At 41.9% G+C, this 12,463-nt stretch overlaps 1 protein-coding gene across 2 annotated transcripts in view; it reads left to right on the forward strand.

Annotated features, from left to right (window-relative positions):
• Positions 1-12,463, forward strand: part of CFAP47 (cilia and flagella associated protein 47) — a 681,345-nt gene that overhangs the window by 141,581 nt on the left and 527,301 nt on the right. For both annotated transcript variants that reach the window (XM_077482554.1, XM_077482555.1), the window contains exons 21-22: positions 6,486-6,630; positions 7,063-7,157. In XM_077482554.1, the coding sequence (XP_077338680.1) occupies positions 6,486-6,630; positions 7,063-7,157 (240 nt within the window). The remainder of the gene's footprint in view (positions 1-6,485; positions 6,631-7,062; positions 7,158-12,463) is intronic.

The following is a 12,463-nucleotide window of genomic DNA, read 5'->3' on the forward strand; positions in this document are numbered from 1 at the left end:
AGCACCCGCAGACCGCTGCTAAAACGACGGTAACGCCGACGCCCGCACCGCCCCAGTGTGAAAGGGGCCTTAAGCACCACTTTTTTGCATCACTTTTCAGCTGCTAGAGGGCAGTTTTTACCTTAAAGTGGATGTGCACCCGCAAACTTTTTTTTTGTCACACTCACTTTTTGCATTCTTTTGCTCCCTAGATGTCCATTTTTCTTTCAAATCGTAACTAATATAAAATGTTTACTGCCGTTTTCATCTTGCTTGTGGGCATTTGAAGCCCACAAGCAATCACTTCCTGGTTCCAGGATTGTAGATGTACCAGCACTCGTTGCTGGTTCCCGCACATGCTCAGTTGTAATGGCGCTGAGCGGCGTGAACATCTTGGTTGCCATCACAATGGGTGGTGTCTGTTCATATCCCACAAGATTTCGCGGCAGCCCTCTGCACTGACAGTGTTGCAAGGACAGGAAGTGACGATAATACCCGCAAAATCCCCACCCACAGCCATAGAGACATTATGCAGCGAAAACAGAATGGGCCACATATATACAGGTACAAAAAAAAGTCTGTTTAGTAAAGTTGAAAAATTGTGTGAAGACCCACTTTAAAAACAAGGTAAAAAGTCCTGTTTTGTGATGCTTTCAAAGCGGAAGCGCTGCCCATTCATTGCAATGGGCAGGGGAGTTTTGGGAGCACTATTTACAGCGCTCTCCACCTGCCCCAAAGATGCTGTTTGCAGGACTTTTCGTAATGTCCCACAAGTGCACCACCCCAGTGTGAATAGACACACTGCAATGAATGGGAGACCGTTTTCAGGCTATTTCTAGCACTAAAGCACCTGAAAAATGCCTCAGTATGAAAGAGGTCTAAAGGGTGCACCAGATGCTAAGCAGGGGAAGAGTTTGCTGCTGCTATCATATCTTGAAACTCCAGTTGTGTCACTTCTAACTTTTCCACGTGCTGTCTTCCACAAAAGCTGGTTACACACAAAGAGGTTTATTTGCTAAAGCTGGGGAGTGCAAAATCAGGCTCGCTTCTGCAAAGAAACCAATCAGCTTCCAGGTTTTATTGCCAGAGCTTAAAGTGGATGTAAACCCGATTCATGAAATCTGACCTGGGCACTTATATCTGTAGTGTTTACTTATCTCTCTCCAAAGCCTTGAGTCCCATGTGTCTCATGTCTTTCTGCTTCTTCGTTCCTTTGTTATCAGCATGATAACTTTTGATAAGCTCTCTGACAGGAGAGAGGAGATAAAAGCAGCTGGAAATTTGTGTCTGGGAGGTTGCTATAAATAGATTAACAGAGAGCTGGTCTATTCACAGCACAGCTCTGCGTGTTTCTTTCTTCCTCTGCCTATGTGGGGAGGTGATGCCTTTCCTCCAATCAGCTGTCACGTAGTGTATGCCAAGACTAAACTCCCACTGCTAAAAGAGGAAGTAAAAATTCTAACACATTGTTCACTTTCTAAAGAATATAGAAAGCTGAAGACAGCAGATATAAATGTAAAACATTTTTAGGGAGATTTGTTTAATCTCTATGTATCATCTGAGACTGTTCACTTCACTGGGTATATGTCAGGGTTTACATCCACTTTAATGGAACAAGCTGAGGTTAGAAGCTGATTGGTTTATATGCAAACGTGAGCCTGATTTTGCACTCTCCAGCTTTAATAAATAAACCCCACAGTTCTTTTTCTTCTAACCATAGAGCTACATGGTTAAATCCCTTTGCTATTGAGACATTTACTCATTTGTTTGTATTTCACTGCACACTGGAACCAACAAGCCCAATTTATTAAAGATACTTTTATACACAGAGGCCACAAATCGGACAGTTCAGCAGGAACCGGCTGACTTTCAGACTGTGTGTACATGTGTCTGTCTAATGGCCAGCTTCTGTCGAATGGATCTACTGGAAAACCAGCATTCGATCGGCGCTTGCAGCCATTGCCCGAGAGTGCTGTACGGTGCATTCCTGCATGGGGGGAGTCCACGTGCCAGAATACAAAGTCTCAGAGTGAGAGATCCCTGCATCCACATCAATGTGTAGTTGTAGAGATCTGTGTTTTGTTTTTGTTCAACCAACAAATGTGAACACAGCTGTGTGTGTGTGCCCAGCTTTAGCAAACTGATTGCAAAGTGAATATTCTATGAGTGCTGTGTTTGTTTATCACTGCATTCAATGATGTCATCACTGGCGCAACAAATTTTGTTTGAAAGATAAATGTAGACTAAAACATTTTGTTTGATTGCATGCAAATGTTTTGAATTTCATTTTGGGATGCACGCAAGTTCTTATTACTGTATTTAGGAGAATGATCTTTGATGAAAATAACAGTCTTGTGGCAGTTGTTTGGATGTGCCTCTGATGTATTACCATTCAACATAAAATGATTAACTATTTGGGTGACACCAAGAGATCTGCCATTGCCATTCTAGTGATAGTCTCTTTGGCCATCCAAAAGAAAAACATAAAGACACCTAAAAACCCAAAAAGATGTGCAGAGTTTGAGGAAGTAGTTATAAATTGTCAGATACAGACCTGTGACAAACACTGTGTTAGTTCCAGGCCACCTTCACCAACATGCGACAAATGGTTGGTCAAACTCTTACTGCACTGTCACCAATACGTGACAATGACAACCTCAGTCTCACAAAGAGCTTGCATGACCACAATCTAATCACTAGAGATCCGCGCTATAGCCAAATGACAGCTACAGCGTGGACCTCCTTTGCTGGGACTACGTCTATTGACGTCGTCCCGTGCACGAGCGGCCTGCGCGGCGGCGCGCTCTGTGATCGGCGAGTCTATGAGACTCGCCTGATCACGGGTCCGAGCAAGGGGTCGATCCCGACCCCTTACTACGTGATCAGCTGTCAGCCAATGACAGCTGATTATGTGATACAACTGAGCCGGTAATCAGCTATTATTCCTCCTCGCGCTGACAGCGCGAGGAGAAAAAAAGAGCCGATCACCGGCGGCCATGATCGGGACATCAGTCCCGATCACGACCAGCTTACCAGTACCCACCTGCCCCCCTCAGGAATAAATAAGTGCCCCCCCATAAGTGCCACCCAGCAGTGCCCACACTGCCACACATCAGTGCCCACAGTGCCACACATCAGTGCCCACAGTGCCACCCACAATCTGCCTCAACAACGGTGCTGCACTCCAGTGCCACATATCCGTGCCCATCAGTGTCATCTACCAGTGCCCATCAGTGCCACCTATCAGTGCCCATCAGTCCCATCTATCAGTGGTATCTATCAGTGCCCCTTAGTGCCACCCATCCGTGCCACCCATCTGTGCCACCCATCCGTGCCACCTTATCTGTGCCCATCTTTGCCCATCAGTGCCGCCTTATCTGTGCCCATCGGTGCCGCCTTATCTGTGCCTAATGGTGCCGCCTTAACTATGCCTATCAGTGCCCACCAGTGCAGCCTATCAGTGCGCCTCATCAGCGCACTTCAATGAAGGAGAAAAATGACCCGTTTACAAAATTTTATAACAAACTATTAAACATGATTTTTTATTTTTTTTATTTTGCATCTTTTTTTGTTTGTTTAGCAAAAAATAAAACTCCCAGCTGTAATTAAATACCACCAAAAGAAAGCTCTATTTGTGGGAAAAAAATTATAAAAATTAAATTTTGGTACAGTGTTGTATGACCGCGCAATTGTCATTCAAACTGCATCAGCGCTGAAAGCTGAAAATTGCTCTGGGCAGGAGGGGGGTTTAAGTGCTCAGTAAGCAAGTGGCTAATTAACGGTAAAAAACCTTCAGTATGCAGCCCCCTTCTAATTATTGCCTGAGCCCGATCACTATACATCGATGTGCGTGAGAGCAGCACTGTGTTCATTCATAATTGAAAGATAGTAAACTGTGTTTACTGTACTTCAGTTTGTGAATGAACAGAAAGTCACGCTGCACTAGTACTAGTACTTCCCATTCATTCACTGTCCAGTGCAGTTGAAGTTGCAGAGAAAGGAATCGGGAAATCTCTGTCCTCAGTCCCTTTCTCTGTCTCTAAAGAGAGACATCATGGGCTTGATTGGACTCTTCATATTTCACCAAGCAGGACTCCTAAAAAAAAGTAAAAAAAAAAAAAGAATAAACAAACTACTGACGCCATCCACTGTCCTACTAATGCCAACCTGTGCGCTACTGACATGTCCCCTGCTCTACTGTCACCCTCCACTGCTCTACTGATGCTGTCCATTGCCCTACCGACACCACCTTCTGCCCTAAAAAATGACTGACACTGTCCACTGCCCTACTGACACATCCATTGCTCTACTAACTGACACCATCCTCTGTCCTACTGAGACCAACCTCTGTCCTACTGACATGTCCACTGCCCTACAGACACCCTCCACTGCTCTACAGACACAGTCCACTGCCCTACCGACACAGTCCATGTTTTAGTACATTTTAAAATATTTGTGTGTGTGTGTGTGTGTGTGTGTGTGTGTGTATATGTGTGTGTATATATATATATATATATATATATATATATATATATATATATATATATATATATATATATATATATATATACAGGGCTAAAAATTTCAAGTCCTGAGCTACTAGCTAGGACTTAAGGGTTACTCCCCACCAGTTGCCCCACCCGACCCCTACCCTGCCCCTTCCCTAATTCCACCCCTAAACACGACCTCATAAATTATGTAATGAAATGACACTTAAATGTTTTATGCAGAATTAAGTTACAAAAAAACTTTATCAGGGCCCATCAATGCAGCCTCATTAGTGCCCATCAATGTAGAGTGACCTGTGTCCACCAATGCAGCCTCACCTGTGCCCATCATTGCAGCGTGGCCTGTGTACCCACCATTGCAGGGTGACCTGTGTACCCACCATTGCAGCGTGACCTGTGTCCATGATTGCAGCGTGACCTGTGCCCACCATTCCAGCCTCACCTGTGCCCACCATTGCAGTCTCACCATCATTGCATTGTTGACCTGGCCAAGCCCATTGGTGAGTATGGGGTCACACACTTAGACCCCTATCATCACTCACCTCTCTGCAAATTTTGTGCAACATACATTTATTTAGTTTACTCCTTGAATTGCAGATGTATTAAAACCACTTTAGCCCCCGGAGATTTGGCTGCTCAATGACCAGGCCATTTTTTGTGTACGGCACTGCGTCGCTTTAACAGACAATTGCACAGTCGTGTGACGCTGTACCCAAACAAAATTTACATCCCTTTTTTTTCCCACAAATAGAGCTTTTTTTGGTGGTATTTGACCACCTCTGCTGGGTTGTTTTTTTTGCGATATAAACAAAAGAAGAGCGACAGTTTTGAAAAAAGACACAATATATTTAACTTTTTACTATAATAAATACCCACATTTTTTTTTCAAAAAAACACAGATTTTCCTCAGTTCAGACCGATATGTATTCTACATATTTTTGGTAAGGAAAAAAAAAAATCGCAATAATTGTATTTTGAATGGCTTGCGCAAGTTCTGCGCAAGTTCTGCGTTTTTTATCAGGACTAGTGGCCTTACTAGAAGATTTGTGGAAGCAGGCACAATGCTTTAACAATGCTGCCACATGTATGGAAGAATTAAGTCTTCATGCTCTCTCTAGCAGCAGACTTGATGCATCTACTTTATCTTTAGAATACTCTCTAACATCCTCTTGACTGACACCCTTCCACTGACTCTTTTAGCTGAAGGGGTGGCCTTACAGACACAGATCTGTGCTCACTGCAGGCAGAATCATGTCCTTCCAGGTTTCCCTCTTCCAGCCACCTCTGGGTTCAGCTCCTCTCTGACTTCTGGCCCTTGGATCGACCACCCAAGGCCGCACGACAGCCTTCACGGAGGAGGGGCAGCCACCTCCTCCCTCCTGGACCCTGCTCTCCAACTTAATTCCCGAGCACATGTGCCCTTGGCATTTATACAGTATCCCAGCATGCAATGCAGCACTTTTCCTCAGCCAATAGCCAGGGCTGTAACAATGCCTGTGCCCACACTTTTCAGGTCCCCTCCCACTGTCCAATATGCCTCCCTATTGGACCAGTGTGGGACACTCAGACAAGCAGAGCTGCACCTGAGCACAATAAGCAGACCTAACCAATAAGTCCTGCTACCTGGTAGCTATAGAGCACTCTACGTTTTACCTGACCATCTTCCTGGTAAGCAGAAAGACTAAAAACTACTCTCTCTCTCTCTCTCTCGCTCCCTCTCTAGGCTTTGGGAACCCTGATTTAGAGGGGATGCTGGGAAATCTGATGTAAGTGGGGTCTTTGGTGAGCAGAAATCCCCTTGTATCGGAGTTCCCTTTTACACCAAAGTCCACATCGTTCCCCCTTAAAAAAAAATAAAAATAAAAATAAAATTGCTGTGGGCCGCTAAAGTGTTCGTGATTGGCTTGAAGAAAAGGTGGCAACCCTAGTTCTGAATGAGGTTGGCAGAAATGTGGAGATTGTGGAAGATGTCATTAATTGTTTGTTTTTATTTTCCAGAGTTCATTCCTTTTCCCTGGTGTATATGTAAATTCTACCCAGGCCATACCATTTTTGCTTCAGAATAAAGGAGCAGCACGTGCAAAAGTAGAATTTGATCTTTCTCAGTATGAGGATTTTTCACTATCCTTCAAAGAGGATTCAGGTACTTGTTTATGTACACAATATAAAAAACAGAAGCCTTATATTGCCTTTACATTTTATTCTACTCCCTATTCTACTTTTTACATTTTATTCTGTTCTTTATTCTGCTTTTAATTCTACTCTCCATCATAATGTATATTTTTTTTATTCTGCTCTCTATTTTTCCTTTTTGTTTGTTATTCTACTTTATTTCTTATTGTTTACAGTATATTCCACTCTCTATTCTACTTTTTTTTTAAATTTTACTCTCTGTCTCATTGTATACAGTTTTCTTTTCTTTTTTTTTTTTTACTCTTTATCGCCCTGCTAAGCATATTTCTAAGGCACACTAGAGAACATCACTTTCCTTTTTTGATACAGACAAATAATTTTTATTTACAGAGGATTTTCTTACAACTGCACGTTATTTCACTTGCAAATTTTTTTGTTTTAGCTGTTGAGATTAGTCCATTGTACCCCTATCTTTATACTGTGGATTTAGAAGAGAAGGAGACTCTGGAATGTGCTCTTCATTTCAATCCTAAAGAGGTAAGTTTTGACACATGATCACGTAGATGAAGACGGCATTTGAAGGCACCAGTTTTTGTGTGTATATATATATATATATATATATATATATATATATATATATATATTTTATATATTATTATTATTATTATTTTTTGTCGAGATATTCCCTAATAATGAATGACATATAATGATACAATGGCAATAATGATAACTGTTATCTGAACTCTAGTCAAAGGCAAACATTTCATTTTCCTTTCTTCCAAGTTTTATATTTAATTGCAGTGATCTTCTTACAGGGTTTGTTGTTTTTTTTATTTATTTATTTTTTCAATAATTTTTATTGTTTTATCAAAAATTGCATATAATAACAATCATTTGAAGCAAAATAAGAAAAAGAAAATACAAAGTACAGAGTACAATTAGAATTCCAGTACGGCTTAGAAACAACTACATTGCGTAATCTAGTGGGAAAACAACAAGGGTTTGTTGTATTAAAGCACATGAACCTTGACAACACTGCCTCCTGCTGCACTGAAATCCCAAACAATATTGACAGTCTCCCCTGGTAGACAACAGAACATCCCCCTCTCTTAATCTGTATAACATAAGGGGTGTTCTGTAGTAGAAAAAAAAGCATTATTCTAACACTCGTTTGTTGATGTGTTCCTCCTAACCATATGTTTGTTTTGTTTAGTATAGAAACTGATGCACAGAGGTGAGGATTTTTTGATCATGACTTCTTCTGATCTGCTTCTTTGTTCTGAGACGAGTTGCTCATTTCCATCAGATAAGCTAGCACTAGCGCAAGCCTGTCCGGTCACACTCCCAGATCTCACATGCATAATCAACTGTAGTTTAAAATTAATTTGATTGTAAGCCTTTAGGCTCCATTCACATATATGTGAATTGGAGAATTGAAAAAGAATCCTGTGCATTTTCTGAACACTGCGGTGCGACTCAGGTGCAAATTCCAGGCTCACTGCCTTCTATGGGAACGCATCTGAATCACAAATCTCATCCTTTTGAACGCTAATTAAATCGGAAAAAATAAAAACAGTGTGGGGGGGTTAAGGGGAACCATACATCAACTTTTTTTTTTAAAAGGCATACCCCCCCAAAAAATAAATCCATATCAGACCCTTATCTGAGCCTGTGTAAACATGTATGTACCTAGCCTTAGATATAACCAGTGAAGTGACTGCCTTCAGGTGCTATACAGAGATGAAACAAATCCTGCTACATACATTGTACCTGTTTATGTGCAGTCTTGTTTTCTCTACAGCCCTTTAAAGGCTGTGTGCTGGAGCTCTTTCCCATCACCTCTTTTCTCTTGATGCCAGGAAAAATTATCAGAAGTGATTGATGCAGATAGCAGAGGAATGAAACAGCAGACAGAACTAACACTTAGACCCCTTTCACACTGGAGGCGTTTTTCAGGCACTAAAGGGCTAAAAATAGCGCATGTAAAGCGCCTGAAAAATCCACCCCTGCAGCCCCAGTGTAAAAAGACCGTTAGAAAAAGTATTGTAATTGCAGTGAAAGGTAGTTCTACAAAGTATTGGCTCAGGGGGGCTGAATACAAATTACACTACATTTTTCACATATTTATTTGTAGAAAATTTCAAGGGGTTATGAATAGGAATGGGCTAACGGTTCGGCCCGAGCTTAAGTTTGGGCCGAACTTTGGTTATTCGGGTGTTCTACCGAACAATGAACAATATGCGGTGTTCGGGCAAATTCGAAAGACCCCGGAACACCGTTAAAGTCTATGGGACATTAACATGAAAAATCAAAAGTGTTAATTTTAAAGGCTTATATGCAAGTTATTGTCATGAAAAGTGTTTGGGGACCTGGGTCCGTTTACGTCACCGTGTGGCCCCACCCTCAGTTCTAAAAGAACTGTCATCTGTGAGGACTCGTCATTACGACGGGTGCCTCCCATGGAGGTGGATCGGTGGTGGCGTGCAGGTTTTTTTTTTTTTTTCGGCGGTGGAGCGAGAGAAGATGTGTCTTGTGTTTTTTTTTATTTGACACTTTTTTTGTGAAATTGTACAGGTACAATGTACCCGTTACCATTTCAAACGGGGGGTAGGATTTGGGTTTCCCCTTGTTACGGGGGGGCTTCCAGATTCTGATAAGCCCCCCACCTGCAGACCCCCAACAACCACCGAGCAAGGGTTGTGGGGCTGAGGCCCTTGTCCCCATCAACACGGAGACAAAGTGCTTTGGGGGGCTACCCCAAAGCACCCTCCCCATGTTGAGGGCATGTGGCCTGGTACGGTTCAGGAGGGGGGGCACTCTCTTGTCCCTCCTCTTTTCCTGTGGCCTGCCAGGTTGCGTGCTTAGATAAGGGTCTGGAATGGATTTTTGGGGGGACACCCACACCATTTTATTTTTATTTTGGTGTGGGGTTCACCTTCAGGTCTAGTATGGATTTTGAAGGGGGCCCCTACACCATTTTTTAAAAAATTGGCGCAGGGTTCCCCTTAACCCCCCTAGCGGTAATCCCGAGTCTGGCTCGGGGTAGGAATATACTAATAGGAGCGGTAACCCCGAGCCAGGCTCGGGATGGCTTCGCTCGATGCAGGGGAGGACACAGGGAGAGTTACTTACCTTGTCCCCTGGATCCAGCGATGTCCGCCGCGCTGTGTGATCGAGCCGTCCTCCGCTCGATTCACAGTGCCGAATGCCGCCGAGCTCCGTTCCCTGCGGCGTTACGGCGCACGGGAGCGGAGAACGGCGGCAAATTCAAAAAAGTAAAAACACACACAGCACTGTAATCTTACAGATTACAGTGCTGTATTAAAAAATACACACCCCCTTTGTCCCTAGTGGTCTGTGCAGTGCCCTGCATGCACTTTTATATTATAAATACTGTTTTTTACTGCCTGGAATTTGGAGATTGTCCATAGCAACCAAAAAGTGTAAATTTTTCAGTGTTTTTGGATTTGATTACATTATTGAAATTTTTTTATTATTCTTTATTATATTATAAACTTTATCATACCCGGGATGTCTGCTAGACTCTGGTTTGAACAGATTTAAGAGCGTTATTCCTAAGAATTACAGGACTACAAAATAAAAGCCAGATTTCCGTGCAAAATAATTGTACCGCTTTCAGCACCTAATTCCAGACTGAATCATACCGCCAGGGAGGTTAATATCCATAAAGTGCCTGGTAATGGACTGGGCGGATCCCATGCTATTTTTTTTCAATGACTTTTATCTTTATTGCCAAGACCCGACAATTCAGTATAGCCGCTATTACTTTTAAATTACTTTTTTTCCTTTAGAAATGCCATTTTGTACAAGGACTGTTCTAAACATGGGAAAACTGTGCCACTTTACAGGCATACTATAGACACCACTCCCAAGCCCCCCCCCCCCCCGAACGAAATTTAAAGGAATTTTTCACTTTTGTTGTTTCACTTTAAGCATTATTAAAACTCTTTTTGCATTGATACATGTCCCCTGGGGCAGGACCCAGGTCCCCAAACACTTTTTATGACAATAACTTGCACGTATTAACCCATAAAATGAGCACTTTTGATTTTTCACGTTTGTGTCCCATAGGCTTTAATGGTGTTCGTACAAATGTTTTTCCTGTTCACCTGTTCTGCTGCAAACCGAACGGGGGGGTGTTCGGCCCATCCCTAGTTATGAATACTTTTTCAGGGCACTGTATATATATATATATATATATATATATATATATATATATATATATATTATATATATATATATATATATATATATATATATATATATGAAAATGGTGTACATATAACAATGGGGTTGGTTTAATAAAACTGGAGAGTGCAAAATCTGGTGCAACTGTGCTTGGTGGCCAATCAGCTTCTAGCTTCAGCTTGTTCAATTAAGATTTCACAAAAAAAACTGGAAGCTGATTGGTTTCTCTGCAGAGCTGCACCAGATTTTGCACTCTCCAGTCTTAGTAAATAAACCCCATAGTGTATACACACACGATGATAATTGCCACTTCAGTAAGCAGTTTATTGCTGCTTTGTAAATGTATTCAGTTTATCCTAAAATGATGCCATTTGTGACTATGTGGACAGTACAAAACAAAATTGGTTCACGATCCTAAGCCAAGGGTTTTTTTTGTTTTTTTTTAAATAGGGGTTCAGCAAACAGATATTTTATAACTACTGTAAGAAAAGGCCAAATGGTATAGAGAAGCAATGTGATCCATAAAGGTGCAGGAAAGTAGCATAGTAGAGCTGGAAACAATCTGCAAGGATCACAGAGCAGAAATATGGTACATCAAAAGAGGAAAGACAAGAGTTCAGTGGTAGCAAAATGGTGCAACTGGAACAGTTGAGAAGAATCACAGTGGCAGTAATATGGTACAGCAGAGACCATTCAGCAGAATCACAAGGGTAACAATAGGACAAAGTAAGGAGTTGCAGACAAGGCTTCTCCTGGGTCCAAAGTAAAGGAAGGGGGAATCCTATGCAGCACAACCACAGCCTTGAGAAAATGGGGGGGGGGTCCTCTTGTCCCATTAGCAGCTCACAGCTAATAGGTAACTACAAATGTCAGCAGTCCCAATCACAGCATACACAGGTGCAGAGCTATGTGTCCTAGCAGTTCTAGTCTCCTTCCAATGAGACCCTACAACTGTGATTTGGCACAATCATGTTTGGCACAGGATAAAACTCTTAAGCCACCTACGCACAATCTGACTTTCCGATGGGAAATGTTCAATGTCAGGCTGTTGGCAGAAAATCCGACTGTGTGTATGCTCCATCGGACAATTTTTGTCGGACTTGACGCCAACAAATGTTGGCTAGCATGTTTTCAAATTTTCCGCCAACAAATTGTCTGATTTTGCCAATCATGTGTACACAAGTCAGTCGGACAAAAGTCCAAAGTACAAACACACATGCTCAGAAGCAAGGATGAGCCAAAAGTGGTCGGTTTTGGTGGTGTGGTGTTCGTAATGGAGAATTAACATTCGTGATGTGGCAAATTATGAAATCTCCAAATGCAGCGCACATTCTCTTCTTCATAAATGGGATAATAATGAAGCTGCGTTGCTGGTGATACTGATGAAGTTATTGCAAACAAATTTTCAAAGGCTTTTTTTTTTCTTATGATATCAAGAATAATATTATTATGTTTTATTTTTTTTTATTTTTTTATTTGTGCAAGTTACCACAACATCATTATCCCTTAGTTTTTAAGATATACAACTATGTTGGTGTCCCTTGTCAATTTTACATTGTATCCTTTTAAATGTAACTGCCTACTCCCAAACTGTTATTTGAAGTAAAACACATAGCCAAGTATTATACTCCACA

Source organism: Lithobates pipiens, unplaced genomic scaffold (assembly GCF_037356315.1).
Source record: "Lithobates pipiens isolate NorthernLeopardFrog02 unplaced genomic scaffold, aLitPip1_a1.2 Scaffold_16, whole genome shotgun sequence".
Classification (NCBI taxonomy): Eukaryota; Metazoa; Chordata; class Amphibia; order Anura; family Ranidae; genus Lithobates; species Lithobates pipiens.